Here is a 23,058-nt window from a genome sequence, read left to right as displayed (position 1 = left end):
GCTCCTGGGACCCCCCCCAGCACCCATGGGTGCTCCTGAGACCCCCCCAGGAGCCCCCCAGAACCCCTCCACCACCCATGGGTGCTCCTGGGACGCCCAGGACCCCCCCCAGAACCCCTCCAGCACCCATGGGTGCTCCTGGGACCCCCCCAGAACCCCCCCATTACCCACGAGTGCTCATGGGACCCCCCCCAGCACCCATGGGTGCTCCTGGGACCCCCCAGGACCCCCCTGAGCACCCACGAGTGCTCCTGGGACCCCCCCCAGCACCTATGGGTGCCCCCAAACCCCCCCCAGACCCCCCCCAAATCCCCCTGGGTGCCCCCCAACACCCCCCCCACCCATAAAACCCCCCTGGGGCCCCCCCAAACCCCCCCATGGGTGCCCCCGAACCCCCTCTGGGACCCCCAAACCCTGCCATGGGTGGCCCCAAACCCCCTCTGGGTTAAGCCTGGGACCCCCCCCACCCAAATTTGGGGTGACCCCCCCCCCTCACCGATCATCATGTTGACGGCTTCGGGCTCCAGCCCCCCCAAAAATTTCCGCTTGAGGCTGATCCCCCCGAAATCCACGAAGACGCGCCGCAGCACCGCGAAGCCTTCGTCCCGCACCAGCTCCTGCGCGGCACCCATGGGTGCTCCTGGCTGCGCCCCCACCCCAAACGCCTCAGGGACCCCCCCCCACCCCCCCAAAGCACCCAGGGACCCCCCAAAGCACCCAGGGAGCCCCCAAAAGCACCCAGGGACCCCCCCCCAGCACCCCAGTGTCTCCCTGGGAAGTTCTCATCCTGCACCGGCTCCCGCACAGCACCCATGGGTGCTCTCCATTGCCCCCCCCCAGGACCACCCAAAGCACCCTGAGACCCCCCCCAAGCACCCTGGGACCCCCCCAGAGCACCCCAAACCCCCTCCAGACCCCCCCTATAAAGCCCCAAACCCACACTGGCTCCTGCACAGCACCCATGGGTGCTCTCCATTGCCCCCCCCAGGACCCCCCAAAGCACCCTGAGACCCCCCAAAAGCACCCAGGGACCCCCCCAGAGCACCCCAAGACCCCCCCAGAGCACCCCAAGACCCCCCCAGGACCCTCCAGACCCCCCCTATAAAGCCCCAAACCCACACTGGCTCCTGCACAGCACCCATGGGTGCTCTCCATTGCCCCCCTAGGACCCCTCAAGCACCCCAGGACCCCCCCAAAGCACCCTGGGACCCCCCCAGAGCACCCCAAGACCCCCAAGACCCCCCCAGGACCCTCCAGACCCCCCCTATAAAGCCCCAAACCCACACTAGCTCCTACACAGCACCCATGGGTGCTCTCCTCTGCTCCCCTGGGACCCCCCGGAGCACCCACAAACCCCCCCAAACCACCCCGGGACCCCCCCCGAGCACCCTGAGACCCCCCCAGAGCACCCCAGGACCCTCCAGACCCCCCCTATAATGCCCCATTCCCGCCCCAGCTCCTGCACAGCACCCATGGGTGCTCCGCTCATGGACCACCCGGGACCCCCCAGCACCCCAAATCCCCCCCATAAGGACCCCCCAGCCCCCTGAGACCCCCGCTATGGGTCCCCCCCCCCCAGCACCCATGGGTGCCCCCCACCCTGACCCCCAACTACGCCTGCCCATCACCCCCACGCCTCCCAGTGCACCCCAGAGCCTCCCAGCGCCCCAAATCCCCCCTGTAAGGACCCCAAACCCCCCTCTAACGCCCCCCCAGCCCCCCAAGACCCCCACTACAGGTTCCCACACCCCCCAGCACCCATGGGTGCCCCCCACCCTAATACTCAACCATGCCCACCCATCACCCCCACGCCTCCCAGTGCACCCCAGAGCCTCCCAGCGCCCCAAATCCCCCCTGTAAGGACCCCAAACCCCCCTCTAACGCCCCCCCAGCCCCCCGAGACCCCCGCTATGGGTCCCCCCCCCCCCCCAGCACCCATGGGTGCCCCCCACCCTAATACTCAACCATGCCCACCCATCACCCCAGAGCCTCCCACTTCACCCTACTCCCTCCCAGCGCCCCAAATCCCCCCTGTAAGGACCCCAAATCCCCCTCTAATGCCCCCCCAGCCCCCCAAGACGCCCACTACAGGTTCCCACACCCCCCAGCACCCATGGGTGCCCCCCACCCTAATACTCAACCATGCCCACCCATCACCCCAGAGCCTCCCAGTGCACCCCAGAGCCTCCCAGCGCCCCAAATCCCCCCTGTAAGGACCCCAAACCCCCCTCTAACGCCCCCCCAGCCCCCCGAGACCCCCGCTATGGGTCCCCACACCCCCCCAGCACCCATGGGTGCCCCCCACCCTGCCCCCCAACTACGCCTGCCCATCACCCCCACGCCTCCCAGTTCACCCCAGAGCCTCCCAGCACCCCAAATCCCCCCTGTAAGGACCCCAAACCCCCCTCTAACGCCCCCCCAGCCCCCCGAGACCCCCGCTATGGGTCCCCACACCCCCCCAGCACCCATGGGTGCCCCCCACCCTAATACTCAACCATGCCCACCCATCACCCCAGAGCCTCCCACTTCACCCTACTCCCTCCCAGCGCCCCAAATCCCCCCTGTAAGGACCCCAAACCCCCCTCTAACGCCCCCCCAGCCCCCCGAGACCCCCACTACAGGTTCCCACACCCCCCAGCACCCATGGGTGCCCCCCACCCTGCCCCCCAACCACCCCTGCCCATCACCCCCACGCCTCCCAGTGCACCCCAGAGCCTCCCAGCGCCCCAAATCCCCCCTGTAAGGACCCCAAACCCCCCTCTAACGCCCCCCCAGCCCCCCGAGACCCCCACTACGGGTCCCCACACCCCCCCAGCACCCATGGGTGCCCCCCACCCTGACCCCCAACTACGCCTGCCCATCATCCCCACGCTTTCCAATTCATCCCACTCCCTCCCAGCGCCCCAAATCCCCCCTGTAAGGACCCCAAACCCCCCTCTAACGCCCCCCCAGCCCCCCGAGACCCCCGCTATGGGTCCCCCCCCCCCCCAGCACCCATGGGTGCCCCCCACCCTAATACTCAACCATGCCCACCCATCACCCCAGAGCCTCCCACTTCACCCTACTCCCTCCCAGCGCCCCAAATCCCCCCTGTAAGGACCCCAAACCCCCCTCTAACGCCCCCCCAGCCCCCCAAGACCCCCACTACAGGTTCCCACACCCCCCAGCACCCATGGGTGCCCCCCACCCTAATACTCAACCATGCCCACCCATCACCCCCACGCCTCCCACTTCACCCTACTCCCTCCCAGCGCCCCAAATCCCCCCTGTAAGGACCCCAAACCCCCCTCTAACGCCCCCCCAGCCCCCCGAGACCCCCGCTATGGGTCCCCACACCCCCCCAGCACCCATGGGTGCCCCCCACCCTGCCCCCCAACTACGCCTGCCCATCACCCCCACGCCTCCCAGTTCACCCCAGAGCCTCCCAGCGCCCCAAATCCCCCCTGTAAGGACCCCAAATCCCCCTCTAATGCCCCCCCAGCCCCCCAAGACCCCCACTACAGGTTCCCACACCCCCCAGCACCCATGGGTGCCCCCCACCCTAATACTCAACCATGCCCACCCATCACCCCAGAGCCTCCCAGTGCACCCCAGAGCCTCCCAGCGCCCCAAATCCCCCCTGTAAGGACCCCAAACCCCCCTCTAACGCCCCCCCAGCCCCCCGAGACCCCCGCTATGGGTCCCCACACCCCCCCAGCACCCATGGGTGCCCCCCACCCTGACCCCCAACCATGCCCACCCATCACCCCCACGCCTCCCAGTGCACCCCAGAGCCTCCCAGCGCCCCAAATCCCCCCTGTAAGGACCCCAAACCCCCCTCTAACGCCCCCCCAGCCCCCCGAGACCCCCACTACAGGTTCCCACACCCCCCAGCACCCATGGGTGCCCCCCACCCTGCCCCCCAACTATGCCTGCCCATCACCCCCACGCCTCCCAGTGCACCCCAGAGCCTCCCAGCGCCCCAAATCCCCCCTGTAAGGACCCCAAACCCCCCTCTAACGCCCCCCCAGCCCCCCGAGACCCCCGCTATGGGTCCCCCCCCCCCAGCACCCATGGGTGCCCCCCACCCTAATACTCAACCATGCCCACCCATCACCCCAGAGCCTCCCACTTCACCCTACTCCCTCCCAGCGCCCCAAATCCCCCCTGTAAGGACCCCAAACCCCCCTCTAACGCCCCCCCAGCCCCCCAAGACCCCCACTACAGGTTCCCACACCCCCCAGCACCCATGGGTGCCCCCCACCCTAATACTCAACCATGCCCACCCATCACCCCCACGCCTCCCAGTGCACCCCAGAGCCTCCCAGCGCCCCAAATCCCCCCTGTAAGGACCCCAAACCCCCCTCTAATGCCCCCCCAGCCCCCCAAGACCCCCACTACAGGTTCCCACACCCCCCAGCACCCATGGGTGCCCCCCACCCTAATACTCAACCATGCCCACCCATCACCCCAGAGCCTCCCAGTTCACCCCAGAGCCTCCCAGCGCCCCAAATCCCCCCTGTAAGGACCCCAAACCCCCCTCTAACGCCCCCCCAGCCCCCCGAGACCCCCGCTCCGGGTCCGTCCCCCCCCCCCCCCAGCACCCATGGGTGCTCACGGTGCCGTCCAGCAGGCGGGTGTGACGCTGGCAGAAGACTTTTTTGTCGCGCTGGAAGGCGGCGCGCCGGCGCCGGGCGCACATGAAGTGGTAGTTGGCCAAGCAGGCGGCCAGGCAGCAGCCCACCGTCGCCCCGGGGCGCCCGCAGTGCTCGCAGCGCTGGGGGGGGGGGGTAAAAAGGGGGTCAGGGGGGCACCCGTGGGTGCTGGCGTACCCCAGGGTGCTCCGCCGGCACGGGTCTGGCCCCCCTCGAGGCGTCCGTGAAGGGTTTAGGTGCTCCTCGGCACCCAGGGGGGTTCTCAGCACCCGTAAGTACCCCCCAGCACCCATAGGTGCCCCCCAGCACCCATAAGTACCCCCCAGCACCCATAGGTACCCCCCAGCACCCATAGGTGCTCCTTAGCACCCATAAGTACCCCCACCCCCATAAGTACCCCCCAACACCCGTAAGTACCCCCCAGCACCCATAGGTGCCCCCCAGCACCCATAAGTACCCCCCAACACCCGTAAGTACCCCCCAGCACCCATAGGTGCTCCTTAGCACCCATAAGTACCCCCACCCCCATAAGTACCCCCCAACACCCGTAAGTACCCCCAGCACCCATAGGTGCCCCCCAGCCCCCATAAGTACCCCCAGCCCCCATAAGTACCCCACAGAACCCATAAGTACCCCCCAGCACCCATAGGTGCCCCCCAACACCCGTAAGTACCCCCCAGCACCCATAGGTACCCCCCAGCACCCATAGGTGCTCCTTAGCACCCATAAGTACCCCCACCCCCATAAGTACCCCCCAGCACCCATAGGTGCCCCCCAGCACCCATAGGTGCTCCTTAGCACCCATAAGTACCCCCACCCCCATAAGTACCCCCCAACACCCGTAAGTACCCCCCAGCACCCATAGGTGCCCCCCAGCACCCATAAGTACCCCCCAACACCCGTAAGTACCCCCCAGCACCCATAGGTGCTCCTTAGCACCCATAAGTACCCCCAGCCCCCATAAGTACCCCCCAGCACCCATAGGTGCTCCTTAGCACCCATAAGTACCCCCCAGCACCCATAAGTACCCCCCAGCACCCATAGGTGCTCCTTAGCACCCATAAGTACCCCCCAGCACCCATAAGTACCCCCCAGCACCCATAGGTGCTCCTTAGCACCCATAAGTACCCCCCAGCACCCATAAGTACCCCCCAGCACCCATAGGTGCCCCCCAGCACCCGTAAGTACCCCCAGCCCCCATAAGTACCCCACAGAACCATAAGTACCCCCCAGCACCCATAGGTGCTCCTTAGCACCCATAAGTACCCCCACCCCCATAAGTACCCCCCAGCACCCTTAAGTACCCCCCAGCACCCATAAATCCCCCTCAGCACCCATGGGTGCCCCTCAGCACCCATACAAACCCCCTCAGCACCCGTAAGTACCCCCCAGCACCCATAAATCCCCCTCAGCACCCATACATACCCCCTCAGCACCCATAAATACCCCTCAGCACCCATGGGTGCCCCTCAGCACCCATACATACCCCCTCAGCACCCATAAATACCCCTCAGCACCCATACAAACCCCCTCAGCACCCATGGGTGCCCCTCAGCACCCATACATACCCTCTCAGCAGCCACAAATACCCCTCAGCACCCATAAATACCCCTCAGCACCCATACAAACCCCCTCAGCACCCATAAATACCCCTCAGCACCCATAAATACCCTCTCAGCAGCCACAAATACCCCTCAGCACCCATAAATACCCCTCAGCACCCATACAAACCCCCTCAGCACCCATACATACCCCTCAGCACCCATAAATACCCCTCAGCACCCATACAAACCCCCTCAGCACCCACAAATACCCCTCAGCACCCATACAAACCCCCTCAGCACCCATACAAACCCCCTCAGCACCCATACATACCCCCTCAGCACCCATGGGTGCCCCTCAGCACCCATACATACCCTCTCAGCAGCCACAAATACCCCTCAGCACCCATACAAACCCCTCAGCACCCATACAAACCCCCTCAGCACCCATAAATACCCCTCAGCACCCATAAATACCCCTCAGCACCCATGGGTGCCCCTCAGCGCCCATACAAACCCCCTTAACACCCATAAATACCCCTCAGCACCCATGGGTGCCCCTCAGCACCCATACAAACCCCCTCAGCACCATAAATGCCCCTCAGCACCCATACAAACCCCCTCAGCACCCATGGGTGCCCCTTAACACCCACAAATCCCCCTCAGCACCCATACATACCCCCTCAGCACCCATAAATACCCCTCAGCACCCATACATACCCCCTCAGCACCCATAAATACCCCTCAGCACCCATACAAACCCCCTCAGCACCCATAAATACCCCTCAGCACCCATAAATACCCTCTCAGCAGCCACAAATACCCCTCAGCACCCATAAATACCCCTCAGCACCCATACAAACCCCCTCAGCACCCATAAATACCCCTCAGCACCCATACAAACCCCCTCAGCACCCACAAATACCCCTCAGCACCCATACAAACCCCCTCAGCACCCATAAATACCCCTCAGCACCCATACATACCCCCTCAGCACCCATGGGTGCCCCTCAGCACCCATACATACCCTCTCAGCAGCCACAAATACCCCTCAGCACCCATACAAACCCCCTCAGCACCCATAAATACCCCTCAGCACCCATGGGTGCCCCTTAACACCCACAAATCCCCCTCAGCACCCATACATACCCCCTCAGCACCCATGGGTGCCCCTCAGCACCCATACATACCCTCTCAGCAGCCACAAATACCCCTCAGCACCCATAAATACCCCTCAGCACCCATACAAACCCCCTCAGCACCCATAAATGCCCCTCAGCACCCATACAAACCCCCTCAGCACCCATAAATACCCCTCAGCACCCATAAATACCCTCTCAGCAGCCACAAATACCCCTCAGCACCCATAAATACCCCTCAGCACCCATACAAACCCCCTCAGCACCATAAATGCCCCTCAGCACCCATACAAACCCCCTCAGCACCCATGGGTGCCCCTTAACACCCACAAATCCCCCTCAGCACCCATACATACCCCCTCAGCACCCACGGGTGCCCCTCCACACCCACACGCGCGCTCCCACCCCCCCGCACCCCCTCGCCCCACCCCCCCCAACCCCCCCAGCACCCATGGGTGCCCCCTAAACCCCCCCCACACCCCCTCCGACTCCCTTCCACGCCCCCAAAACCCGTCTTTTTCGCCCCCCAACCCGGCTCTTTCGCCCCCAAACCCGGCTCTTTCGCCCCCAAACCCGGCTCTTTCGCCCCCGAACCCGGCTCTTTCGCCCCCCCCGCCCCCCCCGCAACCCGTCGCCCATGGGTGCCGACCATCTGGCGCCCGCGGGCGACGGCGGCGTGGACGTTGCGCAGGGTGCCGTCGCCCTCCTCGAAGACCTCGGCCGACCACAGGGCGCAGTTGACGTGGGTCCACTCGTTCTGACCGATGTACAGCAGGCGACCCGCCTCCTGCGGGACCCCCCCCCACCCATCAGCACCCACGGACCCCCGCCCGCGGACCCCCGCCCGCGCCCACGGACCCCCACCCGCGCCCAGGGATCCCCCCCCAATTCAGGGACCCAGGTGTTTGGGAGCACCCCCCAACCACCTCAAGGACCCCCACCCACTTCAGGGACCCCCACCCACTCAGGGACCCCCACCCAAGGACCCCCACCCACCCAAAGACCCCCCCCAACCCAAGGCACCCAACTCTCTGCACCCCAGGGACCCCCCCCACCCATAGGACCCAGGTATCCAGGACCCGGCCACACACCCAAAGACCCCAAATCCGGACCCCCACCCACTTCAGGGACCCCCACCCACTCAGGGACCCCCACCCAAGGACCCCCACCCACCCAAAGACCCCCCCCAACCCAAGGCACCCAACTGTCTGCACCCCGGGGACCCCCCCACCCATAGGACCCAGGTATCCAGGGACCCCCCACGCACCCAAAGACCCCAAATCCGGACCCCCACCCACTCAGGGACCCCCACCCAAGGACCCCCACCCACCCAAAGACCCCCCCCAACCCAAGGCACCCAACTCTCTGCACCCCGGGGACCCCCCCCCACCCATAGGACCCAGGTATCCAGGACCCCCCCACACACCCAAAGACCCCAAATCTGAACCCCCACCCACTTCAGGGACCTCCACCCACTCAGGGACCCCCACCCAAGGACCCCCACCCACCCAAAGACCCCCCCCAACCCAAGGCACCCAACTGTCTGCACCCCAGGGACCCCCCCCACCCATAGGACCCAGGTATCCAGGACCCCCCCACACACCCAAAGACCCCAAATCTGAACCCCCACCCACTTCAGGGACCTCCACCCACTCAGGGACCCCCACCCAAGGACCCCCACCCACCCAAAGACCCCCCCCAACCCAAGGCACCCAACTGTCTGCACCCCGGGGACCCCCCCACCCATAGGACCCAGGTATCCAGGACCCGGCCACGCACCCAAAGACCCCAAATCCGGACCCCCACCCACTTCAGGGACCCCCACCCACTCAGGGACCCCCACCCAAGGACCCCCACCCACCCAAAGACCCCCCCCAACCCAAGGCACCCAACTGTCTGCACCCCGGGGACCCCCCCACCCATAGGACCCAGGTATCCAGGGACCCCCCCCAACCCAAGGACCCCAAATCCGGACCCCCACCCACTTCAGGGACCCCCACCCACTCAGGGACCCCCACCCAAGGACCCCCACCCACCCAGGGACCCCCCCCAACCCAAGGCACCCAACTGTCTGCACCCCGGGGACCCCCCCACCCATAGGACCCAGGTATCCAGGGACCCCCCACGCACCCAAAGACCCCAAATCCGGACCCCCACCCACTTCAGGGACCCCCACCCACTCAGGGACCCCCACCCAAGGACCCCCACCCACCCAAAGACCCCCCCCAACCCAAGGCACCCAACTCTCTGCACCCCAGGGCCCCCCCCACCCATAGCATCCAGCCATCTGCGACCCCCCCACCCACCAAAGACCCCAAATCCGGACCCCCCCCACTTCAGGGACCCCCCACCCAAAGGACCCAGACACCCAAACCCCCTTTAGGGACCCCCCCACCCAAAAAAAAATTACCTGGGAGGGGGCATCCCCGCACTGCAGGCACAGGGCGCACTGTCGCTCGTCCTCCCCGGCCCCCCCCGCCGCTTTCGGCACCGCTGGCTCCGCCCCCTCGGCACCTTTGGGGGGGGGGGGGGGGTGTCAGCATTGGGGGGGGGACGGACGGACACCCCAACCCCCCCTTGGGGGTGAGGGGGCACCCAGGTGCTTCCCCCACCCCCCAAAAAAGAGGGCTCAGGTGACCCCAAACACCCCCCCAAGGCACCCAAATGTCTAGGTGACCCCCCCAAAAGCACCCAGGGGTCTGGGTGCCCCCCCCATGGCACCCAAATATCTGGGTGCCCCCCCCAAAAAGCACCCAGGGGTCTGGGTGCCCCCCCAAGGGACCCAAGGGTCTGGGTGCCCCCCCCAAAAAGGGACTCAGGGGTCTGGGTGCCCCCCCTGCCCCCCCAGAGGGGTCTGGGTGCCCCTCTCCCCCCCCCCCCCAAAAAAGCACCCAGGGGTCTGGGTGCCCCCCCCGAAAAGGACCCAGGGGTCTGGGTGCCCCCCCAAAAAGGGACTCAGGGATCTGGGTGCCCCCCCTGCCCCCCCAGAGGCATCTAGGTGCCCCTCTCCCCCCCCCAAAAAAGCACCCAGGGGTCTGGGTGCCCCCCCAAAAAGGGACCCAGGGGTCTGGGTGCCCCCCCAAGGGACCCAAGGGTCTGGGTGCCCCCCCAAAAAGAGACCCAGGGGTCTGGGTGCCCCCCCCAAAAAGGTACCCAGAGGTCTGGGTGCCCCCCCCAGAAAAGCACCCAGGGGTCTGGGTGCCCCCCCAAAAAGGGACTCAGGGGTCTGGGTGCCCCCCCTGCCCCCCCAGAGGGGTCTGGGTGCCCCTCTCCCCCCCCCAGAAAAGCACCCAGGGGTCTGGGTGCCCCCCCCGAAAAGGACCCAGGGGTCTGGGTGCCCCCCCAAAAAGGGACTCAGGGGTCTGGGTGCCCCCCCTGCCCCCCCAGAGGGGTCTGGGTGCCCCTCTCCCCCCCCCAAAAAAGCACCCAGGGATCTGGGTGCCCCCCCTGCCCCCCCAGAGGCGTCTGGGTGCCCCTCTCCCCCCCCCCGCAAAAGCACCCAGGGGTCTGGGTGCCCCCCCCCACCCGCTGGGTGCTCACCGGGGGGCTGGGGGGGCTCCTGGCGCCACTGGGCGTAGGTGTGATCGGCCGAGGGGGGCAGCACCGCGTGGGGCAGCAGCCCGCTGGGGACCCCCCCCCAGCGTTAGCACCCCAAAATAACCCCCCCACCACCCACTAATATCTCTGGGGTCCCACAAGACCCCCCCCAGCACCCCTGAATAGTCCTGGGACCCCTAAGACCCCCCCCAGCACCCACAAACACCCCTGAGACCCCCCCAGCACCTCAAATACCCCTAAAATCCCCCCAAGACCCCCCCAGCACCCCCCAAATACCCCTGGGACCCCCCCCAGCACCCCTAAACCACCCCTGGGACCCCCCCAAGACCCCCCCAGCACCCTCAAACCACCCCTGGGACCCCCCCCAGCACCCCCAAATACCCCTGGGACCCCCCCAAGACCCCCCCAGCACCCCCAAGCCAGCCCTGAGATGCCCCCAAGACCCCCCCCAGCACCCCTAAACCACCCCTGGCACCCCCCCAGCACCCCCAAAAACCCCTAGGACCCCCCCCCCCAAGCACCCACAAACACCCCCAAGACCCCCCCAGCACCCTCAAACCACCCCTAAGACCCCCCCAGGACCCCCCCCCAGCACCCCAAAATACCCCCAGGTCCCCCCAGCACCCACAAACCACCCCCGGGACCCCCCCCAGCACCTCTAAATACCCCTAGAACCTCCCCAAGACCCCCCCAGCACCCACAAATACCCCCAGGACCCCCCCAGCACCCTCAAACCACCCCTATGACCCCCCCAGCACCCCCAAAAACCCCTAGGACCCCCCCCAAGCACCCACAAACACCCCCAAGACCCCCCCAGCACCCTCAAACCACCCCTAAGACCCCCCCAGGACCCCCCCCCAGCACCCCAAAATACCCCCAGGCCCCCCCAGCACCCACAAACCACCCCCGGGACCCCCCCCAGCACCTCTAAATACCCCTAGAACCTCCCCAAGACCCCCCCAGCACCCAGAAATACCCCCAGGACCCCCCCAGCACCCTCAAACCACCCCTGAGACCCCCCCAGCACCCCAAAATACCCCTAAGACACCCCCCAGCACCCCAAATACCCCAAGACCCCCCCAGCACCCTCAAACCACCCCTGGGACCCCCCTTGGGACCCCCCCAGCACCCTCAAATACCCCTAAAATCGCCCTGAGACCCCCCCCAGCACCCTCAAACCACCCCTATGACCCCCCCAGCACCCCCAAATACCCCTGGGACCCCCCCACAGCACCCCTAAACCACCCCTGGGACCCCCCCAGCACCCCCAAATACCCCAAGACCCCCCCAAGACCCCCCCAGCACCCGCAAAAACCCCTAGGACCCCCCCCCCAAGCACCCACAAACACCCCCAAGACCCCCCCAGCACCCTCAAACCACCCCTAAGACCCCCCCAGGACCCCCCCCCCAGCACCCCAAAAATACCCCTGGGCCCCCCCCCCCCCCACTCACTTGGGGACCCCCCCGATTCCGGGGGGTCGCCAACGTTTGGGGTCCCGGATGTCGAACCAGGGGAAGGCGTCCACCATCAGCTGGGGGGGGGGGGGCACCCATGGGTGCTCTGCCCCCCCCCCAAAGTACCCCCCCCCCCATGGGTGCCTGCCCCACAAATAACACCCCCCCCCCCAATTAATGTCCCCCCCTCTTCATGGGAAACCCCTCTTTATGGGTGCCCCCCCCACACCTATAGGTGCCCCCCCCCCCACCTCTGGGTGCCCCCCCCCACCCATGGGTGCCCCGTACCTGGATGAAGAGCTCGCGGGCACCGTCGTCGGCGGGGGGGGGGCTCCCCCCGGCCCCCCCCCGCAGCAGCACCCCCACCACATCCTCGCTGAAGCCCTGCTGCAGCGCACCCGTGGGACCCCCACCCCCTCAAAAACCCCCCACAGCACCCATGGGACCGCCCCAAAGCACCCATGGGACCCCCCCCAAACCCCCCCAGAGCACCCATGGGACCCCCAAACCCCCCCATGGGACCCCCCATAGCACCCATGGGACCCCCCACAGCACCCATGGGACCCCCCAAACACCCCCAGAGCACCCATGGGACCCCCCCCAGCCATGGGACCCCCCCATAGCACCCATGGGAGCCCCTCACCCCTCCAAAACCCCCCCCCATAGCACTCATGGGACCCCCACCCCCCCCCAAACCCCCCCCCCCAGAGCACCCATGGGATCCCCCCAACCCCCCCAAACCCCCCCATGGGACACCCAAACCCCCCCATGGGACCCCCCAACCCCCCCATAGCACCCATGGGACCCCCCCCAGCCATGGGACCCCCCCAAAGCACCCATGGGACCCCCCTACCCCCCTCCAAACCCCCCTAGAGCACCCATGGGACCCCCAAACCCCCCCATGGGACCCCCCCATAGCACCCATGGGACCCCCAAACCCCCCCATGGGACCCCCCAACCCCCCCCAGAGCACCCATGGGACCCCCTCACCCCTCCAAACCCCCCCCATAGCACCCATGGGACCCCCCCCAGCCATGGGACCCCCCCATAGCACCCATAGGACCCCCAACAGCACCCACGGGACCACCCCCAAATAGAATTTCACTCCCCCCCCAACCATATGGGCTCCCCCCATGGGTGCCCCCCCCCCCCCCCAAAACCCTCCTATCACCCATGGGTGCCCCCCCATCCCCCTCCAAGCTCCCACACCCCCTCTCCCCCCCCCCCAGCACCCATGGGTGCCCCCCCCAACCCCTCAATACCCCCCCCAGCCCCCCAATTCCACCCCCCTCCAGCCCCTGCCCACCGTCTCCCATGGGTGTCGTGTCCCCCCCCTCTCCCATAGGTGCCCCCCCCTCTCCCATAAGTGCCCCCCCCCCCCCCAGCACCCATGGGTGCCCCCCCCAGTCCTCACCACAGAGCTGTAATGGTCGCCCTCCAGCAGAGCCCCCACGGCACCCAAGTCGCAGGGTCCCGGGTGCAGCTTCATCCCCCCCCCGGGGGGGCACTAAATTGGGGGGGGGGTCAGCACCCACTTACCAGGGTCCCCCCCACCCATGGGTGCCCCTAAACCCATCCTCCCCCCCCCCTTCTATCTCCCATCCCCCCAAAAAACGCCTGGGACCCCCCCAAAACACCTGGGACCCCCCCCAAAATACCCAGGACCCCCCCCACCCACAGCCTCCCCCCACCCATGTGTGTCCCCCACGCACACATCTGGACCCCCCCCACCCATGGGTGCCCCCCCAAATAACTGCATTTCCCCCCCCACCACCCCATAGGTGCCCCCCCACACCCCCCAGGTCCCCCCCAAAAACTGGGTTTCCCCCTCCATGGGTGCCCCCCTGACCCCATGGGTGCCCCCCCCACCCCCCAGGACCCCCCAAATACCTGGGATCCCCCCCCAGGGGTGCCCCCCCGACCCCATGGGTGCCCCCCCCACACCCCCCAAATACCTGGGTTTCCCCCCCCCCACCCCATGGGTACCCCCCCACACCCCCCAAATACCTGGGTTCCCCCCCCGGGGTGCCCCCCCCCACCCATGGGTGCCCCCCCCCCCATGGGTGCCCCCCTCCCCGGGCCGTACCTGGTGGCAGCGGAGCAGGGGGGGGCCGTGGGGGGAGCGCAGGAGCCCCCCCAGCACCCGGCGCAGGGCACCCTGCAGACCCCCCCCCTCGGGACCTTCCCCCGGCGGCACCCGCAGCTCCCAGCTCTCTTCTGGGGGGGGGGGGGGGAGACGTCAGCACCCCACGGCACCCGGGGGTGCCCCAAACCCACCCGTGGGTGCCCCATAACAATTTAGGGTGCCCCAAACCCACCCGTGGGTGCCCCACTACAATTTAGGGTGCCCCAAACCCACCCATGGGTGCCCTATAACAATTTAGGGCACCCCAAACCCACCCGTGGGTACCCCACTACAATTTAGGGTGCCCTATAGCCCACCCACGGGTGCCCCACAACAATTTAGGGTGCCCCAAACCCACCCGTGGGTGCCCCATAAGAATTTGGGGTGCCCCACGTCCACCCACGGGTGCCCCACTACAATTTAGGGTGCCCCAAACCCACCCATGGGTGCCCCATAAGAATTTGGGGTGCCCCACGTCCACCCATGGGTGCCCCACCACCATTTAGGGTGCCCCAAACCACCCGTGGGTGCCCCACAGCAATCTAGGGCACCCCAAACCCACCCGTAGGGTACCCCACTACAATTTAGGGTGCCCTATAGCCCACCCACGGGTGCCCCATAACAATTTAGGGTGCCCCAAACCCACCCGTGGGTGCCCCACAGCAATCTAGGGCACCCCAAACCCACCCGTGGGTACCCCACCACAATTTAGGGTGCCCTATAGCCCACCCATGGGTGCCCCATAACAATTTGGGGTGCCCCAAACCCACCCGTGGGTGCCCCACAGCAATCTAGGGCACCCCAAACCCACCCGTGGGTACCCCACCACAATTTAGGGTGCCCTATAGCCCACCCACGGGTGCCCCACTACAATTTAGGGCACCCCAAACCCACCCACGGGTGCCCCATAACAATCTAGGGCACCCCAAACCCACCCGTGGGTACCCCACCACAATTTAGGGTGCCCTATAGCCCACCCATGGATGCCCCATAAGAATTTAGGGCACCCCAAACCCACCCTGGGTGCCCCGTTACAATTTGGGGTGCCCCAAACACACCCGTGGGTACCCCACTACAATTTAGGGTGCCCTATAGCCCACCCATGGGTGCCCCATAACATTTAGGGTGCCCCAAACCCACCCGTGGGTGCCCCATAAGAATTTGGGGTGCCCCACGTCCACCCACGGGTGCCCCACTACAATTTAGGGTGCCCCAAACCCACCCGTGGGTGCCCCGTTACAATTTAGGGCACCCCAAACCCACCCATGGGTGCCCCATAACAATCTAGGGCACCCCAAACCCACCCATGGGTACCCCACCACAATTTAGGGTGCCCTATAGCCCACCCATGGGTGCCCCACAACAATTTAGGGGTGCCCCAAACCCACCCGTGGGTGCCCCATAAGAATTTGGCGTGCCCCACGTCCACCCATGGGTGCCCCATAACAATTTAGGGTGCCCCAAACCCACCCGTGGGTGCCCCGTTACAATCTAGGGCACCCCAAACCCACCCGTGGGTACCCCCACTACAATTTAGGGTGCCCTATAGCCCACCCACGGGTGCCCCACAACAATTTAGGGTGCCCCAAACCCACCCGTGGGTGCCCCATAACAATTTGGGGTGCCCCACGTCCACCCATGGGTGCCCCACCACCATTTAGGGTGCCCCAAACCCACCCACGGGTGCCCCATAACAATTTAGGGTGCCCCAAACCCACCCGTGGGTGCCCCATAAGAATTTGGGGTGCCCCACGTCCACCCATGGGTGCCCCACCACCATTTAGGGTGCCCCAAACCCACCCACGGGTGCCCTATAACAATTTAGGGTGCCCCAAACCCACCCGTGGGTGCCCCACTACAATTTAGGGTGCCCTATAGCCCACCCACGGGTGCCCCACAACAATTTAGGGTGCCCCAAACCCACCCGTGGGTGCCCCATAAGAATTTGGGGTGCCCCACGTCCACCCACGGGTGCCCCCATAACAATTTAGGGTGCCCCAAACCCACCCATGGGTGCCCCGTTACAATTTAGGGTGCCCCAAACCCACCCGTGGGTACCCCACTACAATTTAGGGTGCCCTATAGCCCACCCACGGGTGCCCCATAACAATTTAGGGTGCCCCAAACCCACCCGTGGGTGCCCCATAAGAATTTGGCGTGCCCCACGTCCACCCACGGGTGCCCCATAACAATTTAGGGTACCCCAAACCCACCCACGGGTGCCCTATAAACAATCTAGGGCACCCCAAACCCACCCGTGGGTGCCCCACCACAATTTAGGGTGCCCTATAGCCCACCCACGGGTGCCCCCATAACAATCTAGGGCACCCCAAACCCACCCACGGGTGCCCCAAACCCACCCGTGGGTACCCCACCACAATTTAGGGTGCCCTATAGCCCAGCCATGGGTGCGCCGTAACAATTTAGGGTGCCCCAAACCCACCCGTGGGTGCCCCAAACCCACCCATGGGTGCCCCATAAGAATTTGGGGTGCCCCAAACCCACCCGTGGGTGCCCCACCACAATTTAGGGTGCCCCAAACCCACCCATGGGTGCCCCATAACAATTTGGGGCGCCCCACGTCCACCCATGGGTGCCCTGTTACAATTTGGGGTGCCCCAAACCCACCCGTGGGTGCCCCACAGCAATTCGGGGTGCCCTAGAACCCACCCATGGGTGCCCCCCCCCCCCCATTTTGGGGTGCCCCCCTCACCGTCCGGGCGCTGGGGGGGGGCGCGGAGGCGGCGGCGGCAGCAGGGGCAGCGGGGGGGGTCGCCCTTCGCCTTCCTCCCCCCCTTCCTCCTCCTCCTCCTCCTCTTCCTCCCCCCCCTCCTCCTCCTCCTCCTCCTTTTTGGGGGGGCCCCCGCCCCCCCCGCGGGCGCACACCGGGCAGCAGCTCCCTTGAAAAAATGGGGGGGGGGGGTCAGCACCCCCAAAACTCCCCACAGCCCCCCCCAACACCCCATAGCACCCTATAGGCACCCACAGCCCCCCCCAACATTCTATAATCACCCCATAGCCCCCCCAGCACCCTATAATCACCCCATAACCCCCCCAGCACCCTCAGCCCCCCCACATCCCCCCCAGCACCCTATAGTCACCCTGTAGCCCCCCCAGCACCCTAAAATCACCCCATAGCTCCCCCAGCACCCACAGCCCCCCATAACCCCCCCAGCACCCTCAGCCCCCCCAAATCCCCCCTCAGCACCCACAGCCCCCCATAGCCACCCTCAGCCCCCCCAAATCCCCCCCAGCACCCTATAGTCACCCCATAGCCCCCTCAGCCCCCCCAAATCCCCTCAGCACCCACAGCCCCCCATAACCCCCCCAGCACCCTCAGCCCCCCCAAATCCCCCCCCAGCACCCTATAGTCACCCATAGCCCCCTCAGCCCCCCCAAATCCCCTCAGCACCCACAGCCCCCCATAACCCCCCAGCACCCTCAGCCCCCCAAATCCCCCCCCAGCACCCTATAGTCACCCCATAGCCCCCCCCCCAGCACCTTGTAGTCACCCCGTAGCCCCCCCAGCACCCTATAATCACCCAATAGCCCCCCCCAGCACCCATAGCCCCCCCCCCCCGCTCACCGGGCCGGCCGAGACGGGCGCAGGGGGGGCAGAGCCCGTCCTGGGGCACCCACTCGGGGTCCCCCCCCCGTCCCGGCGTCGCCCCACAGCTCCGGCACCGGGCGCACCCCCAGCACAGCTTGAAATTCGGGGGGGGGGGGGTTATCGGGGGGGTGCCCCCCACCCTGGGGTGACACCCCCCCAAAGGGTCCTCCCCCCCCCACCATAGACACCCCTTTACCCCATGGGTGCCCCCCACCCCAAAATATGGGTCCCTACCCCATGGGTGCCCCCCCCCAGACACCCCTTTACCCCATGGGTGCCCCCCCACCCCAAAATATGGGTCCCTACCCCATGGGTGCCCCCCCTCAGACATCCCTTTACCCCCTGGGTGCCCCCCCCCAGACACCCCTTTACCCCATGGGTGCCCCCCCCAGACACTCCCCCACACCATGGGTGCCCCCCCACCCCCAAATCTGGGTCCTTACCCCATGGGTGCCCCCCCAAGACACCCCATTACCCCATGGGTGCCCCCCCCAGACACTCCCCCACACCATGGGTGCCCCCCCACCCCCAAATCTGGGTCCCTACCCCATGGGTGCCCCCCCCAGACACCCCCTTTCCCCCTGGGTGCCCCCCCCAGACACTCCCCCACACCATGGGTGCCCCCCCACCCCCAAATCTGGGTCCTTACCCCATGGGTGCCCCCCCTCAGACATCCTTTACCCCATGGGTGCCCCCCACCCATACCTCCAACCCCCCCCATGGGTGCTCCCCCCCCCAAAACCACCCCCCCCTTTAACTATATGCTTTTGTCCCCCCCCCATGCCTGTGTCCCCCCCTCCTTCACCCAGGGGTGCCCCCCCCCCCACCCATGGGTGCTCACCCAGGGCCCGTGGCGGCGGGGGCCGCGGGGGGGGGCGCTGGGTCCCAGACAGGCCGGGTGGAAGCAGCGGCGGCAGCGGGAGCACTCCAGCAGCGGCTGAGGGACCCCCCCCCAAAAAAAAACCCCCAAAATCCCCCAAAACCAAAAAAAAGCAAAAAAAAAACCAACTAGGGTCAACCCAGGGGCACCCCAAGGTGGGGGGGGGCTGCCCCTCCCCCCCCCCGTAGTCCACCTTGCCCCTCGCCCAATCCCAGTTTCCCCATTTCCCCCCAGATCCCCCATTTCTCCCCCATTTCCCTCCAAGTTCCCCATTTCCCTCCCATTTCTCCTCTATTTCCCCCATTTCCCTCCCATTTCTCCTCTATTTCCCCTCCTATTTCTCCTCTATTTCCCCCATTTCCCTCCCAGTTCCCAGTTCCCCTCCCATTTCTCCTCTATTTCCCCTCCTATTTCTCCTCTATTTCCCCCATTTCCCTCCCAGTTCCCCATTTCCCCTCCGTTTCCCTCCCACTTCCCCCACTTCCCCCCCATTTCCTCTCCCATTTCCTCCATTTCCCCTCCCAGTTCCCCCACTTCCCTCCCATTTCCCCTGCCATTTCTCCCCCATTCCCCCCCTTTCCCCTCCCAGTTTCCATTTCCCTCCCAGTTCCCCATTTCTCCCCCCACTTCCCCCCATTTCCCCTCCCATTTCCCCCACTTCCTTCCCACTTCCCTCCCATTTCCCCCATTTCCCTCCCAGTTCCCCCAGCTCCCCCTCCCATTTCTCCCCCATTTCCCTCCCAGTTCCCATTTCCCTCCCAATTCCCCATTTCCCCTCCCAATTCCCCATTTCCCCTCCCATTTCCCCCACTTCCCTCCCATTTCCCCTGCCATTTCTCCCCTATTTCCCCTCGCCTTTCCCCTCCCATTTCCCCCATTTCCCTCCCAGTTCCCCATTTCCCCTACTTCCCCCTCCCATTTCTCCCCCATTTCTCTCCCAATTCCCCATTTCCCCTCCCCTTTCCCCCATTTCTCCCCCACTTCCCCCCATTTCCCCTGCCATTTCTCCACCATTTCCCCATTTCCCCTCCCCTTTCCCCCATTTCCCCCATTTCTCCCCCACTTCCCCCCCATTTCCCCCATTTCCCCTGCCATTTCTCCGCCATTTCCCCCCCTTTCCCCTCCCATTTCCCCATCCCTTCCCCCATTTCTCCCCCACTTCCCCTGCCATTTCCCCCCTTTCCCCTCCCATTTCCCCATTTCCCCTCCCCTTTCCCCCATTTCCCCTCCCTTTCCCCCATTTCCCCATTTCTCCCCCCCACTTCCCCCCTTCCCCTCCATTTCCCCCATTTCCCCTCCCCTTTCCCCCATTTCTCCCCCATTTCTCCCCCCCACTTCCCCCCCCTTTCCCTCCCAGTTCCCCTCCATTTCCGCCGTTCCCCTCCCACTTCCCCCCGCTTCCCCCGCCCCGCCCCTCCGCCCCGCCCGGGCCGCACCTTCCCGCCGCGCCCCCTCCGCCCGCAGACGTGGCAGGCCTTGCAGCGGCGGCAGCACCAGCCCTCCGCCTGCCCGGGGGCCGGCCCCTCCCCCGCCCCCAGGCAGAAGGCGTGGAAGGGCTGGCAGCACACCTGGCACACCACCAGCTGGGGGAGGGGCCACGGTCAACGGCCACGCCCCCGCCCCGCCCGCCCCGCAGACCCCTGCCCCCACCTTCCACACACGCCCCCCCCCCAACCCTCCCCGGGGGGCCCTGAGCGGGGGACTTGGAGGAGGTGGGTGTGGCAGGGCGTGGTGGGGTGTGGCAGGGTGGGGCTGGGTGTGGCAGGGCGGGGCTGGGTGTTCACCCCACCCACCCCTCAACCCCCCATCCCCTCCCTCTCCCACAGAACGGGAATCGAGGGGTGCTGGGCGTGTCAGGGCGTCACCCCACTCCCCCATCCCCTCCCTTTCCCACAGAATGGGACTCAAGGCGTGCTGGGCGTGTCAGGGTGGGGCTGGGTGTGTCAGGGCAGGGCTGGGTGTGTCAGGGTGTCACCCCACTCCCCCCTCACCCCCCCCGTCCCCTCCCTCTCCCACAGAATGGGACTCAAGGGGTGCTGGGCGTGTCAGGGTGTGGCAGGGTGTGTCAGGGTGGGGCGGGGTGTGTCAGGGCGGGGCTGGGTGTGTCAGGGTGTCACCCCACTCCCCCCTCAACCCCCCCCATCTCCTCCCCCTCCCCCTAGAACGGGACTCAATGGGGAATCCGGGACTCGGGGCAGGGTGCTGGGCGTGTCGGGGTGTGTCAGGGTGTGGCTGGGTGTGTCAGGGCAGGGCTGGGCCTGTCAGGGTGTCACCCCACTCCCCCCATAACCCCCCATCTCCTCCCCCCTCCCCCTAGAACGGGAGTCAATGGGGAATCCGGGACTCAGGGCGGGGTGCCAGGCATGCCAGGGTGTGTCAGGGTGTGTTGGGGTGTGTCAGGGTGGGGCTGGGTGTGTCAGGGCATGACTAGGCGTGTCAGGGTGTCACCCCACTCCCCCCTCAACCCCCCCCATCTCCTCCCCCTCCCCCTAGAACGGGACTCAGTGGGAATCCAGGACTTGGGGCAGGGTGCTGGGCGCGTCAGGGTGGGGCTGGGTGTGTCAGGGCGGGGCTGGGTGTGTCAGGGCATGACTAGGCGTGTCAGGGTGTCACCCCACCCCTCCAACCCCCCCCATCTCCTCCCCCTCCCCCAGAAAGGGACTCCATGGGGGGGGGGGCCCAGTGTGCTGGGTGTGTCAGGGCTGGGCGGGGCCGGCTGCGTCAGGGCGGGGCTGGGCGTGCCAGGGCGTGGCCGGGCGTTTCAGGGCATCACCCCCCTCCCCCCTCAACACCCCCCTCCCCTCCCATCTCCTCCCCCCCCCCCCGCCCTCGACACAGGACTCGGTGGGGGGGTAGGGGACTCTGTGGGGCGTGGCAGCGTGGGCGTGGGCGTGCCCGGGCGTGTCGGGCCCCACCTCGTGCAGGCCCTTGCTGGCGCAGAGGAGGCAGACGAGGGGGGCGGTGACGGGGACGGAGGAGACGATGCTGAGCCCCCCCATCAGCCAGACGTTCTCCAGGGCGCAGTCCTCCTAGAGGGGAAGGGGGCGGGGCACCGCTGGAGACGGGGCGGGGCCGGGGCGCGGCCGGCACCTCCCCCTGCCCCGCCCGCGGGTTGGGAGGATGGGGGCGGGGCTGTGGGTTCTGGGTTCTACTGGGGGGGGGGGGGGCTGGGGGGAGCCCTGCAGGGGGTGAGACCCATAGGGGAGGAGCCCGATACGGAACGAGCCCCAGAGATAACGAGCCCCAGAGATAACGAGCCCCATAGATAATGAGCCCTATAGATAACGAACCCTATAGATAACGAACCCTATAACGAGCCCTGTCGATAACGAGCCCTGTCGATAACAAGCCCTGTCGATAATGAGCCCTATAGATAATGAGGCCCATAGATAACGAGCCCTATAGATAACGAGCTCTATAGATAATGAGCCCTATAGATAACGAGCTCTATAGATAATGAGCCCTATAGATAACGAGCCCTATAGAATGACCCCCATAGATAATGAGGCCTATAGGTAACGACCCGTTTAGATAATGAGTGCTACAGATAATGAGCTCTACAGCTAATGAACCCTATAGATAATGAGTCCTATCGATAATGAGCTCTATAGATGAGCTCTATAGATAACGACTTCTATAGATAACGAGTTCTATAAATAATGAGCTCTATAATTAATAGTCCCTATAGCTAATGAGCCCTATAGCTAATAACCCCTATAGATAACGAGCTCTATAGATAATGACTTCTATAGATAACAAGCTCTATAATTAATAGTCCCTATAGGTAACGAGCTCCGTAGCTAATGATCTCTATCAATAATGAGCTACCTAGGTAACGAGCTCTAAAGCTAATGAGCCCTATAGCTAATGAGCGCTATAGGTAATGAGCTCTATAGATAATGATTCCTATAGATAATGAGCCCTACAGGTAACGAGCTCTACAGGTAACGAGCTCTATAGGTAACGAGCTCTATAGGTAACGAGCTTTACAGTTAACGAGCTATAAAGATAATGAGCCCTATAAATAATGGCCTCCATAGGTAATGAGCCCCATAGCTAACGAGCCCCATAGCTAACGAGCTCCATAGGTAACAAACTATATCTAATGAACTCTAT

At 65.7% G+C, this 23,058-nt stretch overlaps 1 protein-coding gene across 1 annotated transcript in view; it reads right to left on the bottom strand.

Moving 5' to 3' along the window:
- The window catches only part of LOC138684201 (collagen alpha-1(I) chain-like), a gene marked incomplete at its 3' end in the record, with an annotated part of 28,327 nt that extends 6,321 nt beyond the window's left edge, over window positions 1-22,006 (bottom strand). Inside the window, exons 1-14 of the mRNA XM_069777906.1 lie at window positions 21,858-22,006; window positions 20,379-20,525; window positions 18,904-18,999; window positions 18,039-18,156; window positions 17,166-17,352; window positions 14,414-14,544; window positions 13,742-13,834; window positions 12,616-12,714; window positions 12,325-12,404; window positions 10,855-10,937; window positions 9,725-9,828; window positions 7,964-8,101; window positions 4,598-4,756; window positions 497-617 (exon numbers count right to left, since the gene is read on the bottom strand). Coding sequence (XP_069634007.1) covers window positions 497-617; window positions 4,598-4,756; window positions 7,964-8,101; window positions 9,725-9,828; window positions 10,855-10,937; window positions 12,325-12,404; window positions 12,616-12,714; window positions 13,742-13,834; window positions 14,414-14,544; window positions 17,166-17,352; window positions 18,039-18,156; window positions 18,904-18,999; window positions 20,379-20,525; window positions 21,858-21,941 — 1,640 coding nt within the window. The remainder of the gene's footprint in view (window positions 1-496; window positions 618-4,597; window positions 4,757-7,963; window positions 8,102-9,724; window positions 9,829-10,854; window positions 10,938-12,324; window positions 12,405-12,615; window positions 12,715-13,741; window positions 13,835-14,413; window positions 14,545-17,165; window positions 17,353-18,038; window positions 18,157-18,903; window positions 19,000-20,378; window positions 20,526-21,857) is intronic.
- Between the last annotated feature and the right edge of the window lie 1,052 nt (window positions 22,007-23,058).

Source organism: Haliaeetus albicilla, unplaced genomic scaffold (genome assembly GCF_947461875.1).
Source record: "Haliaeetus albicilla unplaced genomic scaffold, bHalAlb1.1 scaffold_198, whole genome shotgun sequence".
NCBI classification, from domain to species: Eukaryota; Metazoa; Chordata; class Aves; order Accipitriformes; family Accipitridae; genus Haliaeetus; species Haliaeetus albicilla.
Note: the sequence above shows the minus strand (reverse complement) of the source record. Positions and strands in the feature narration are given on the sequence as shown.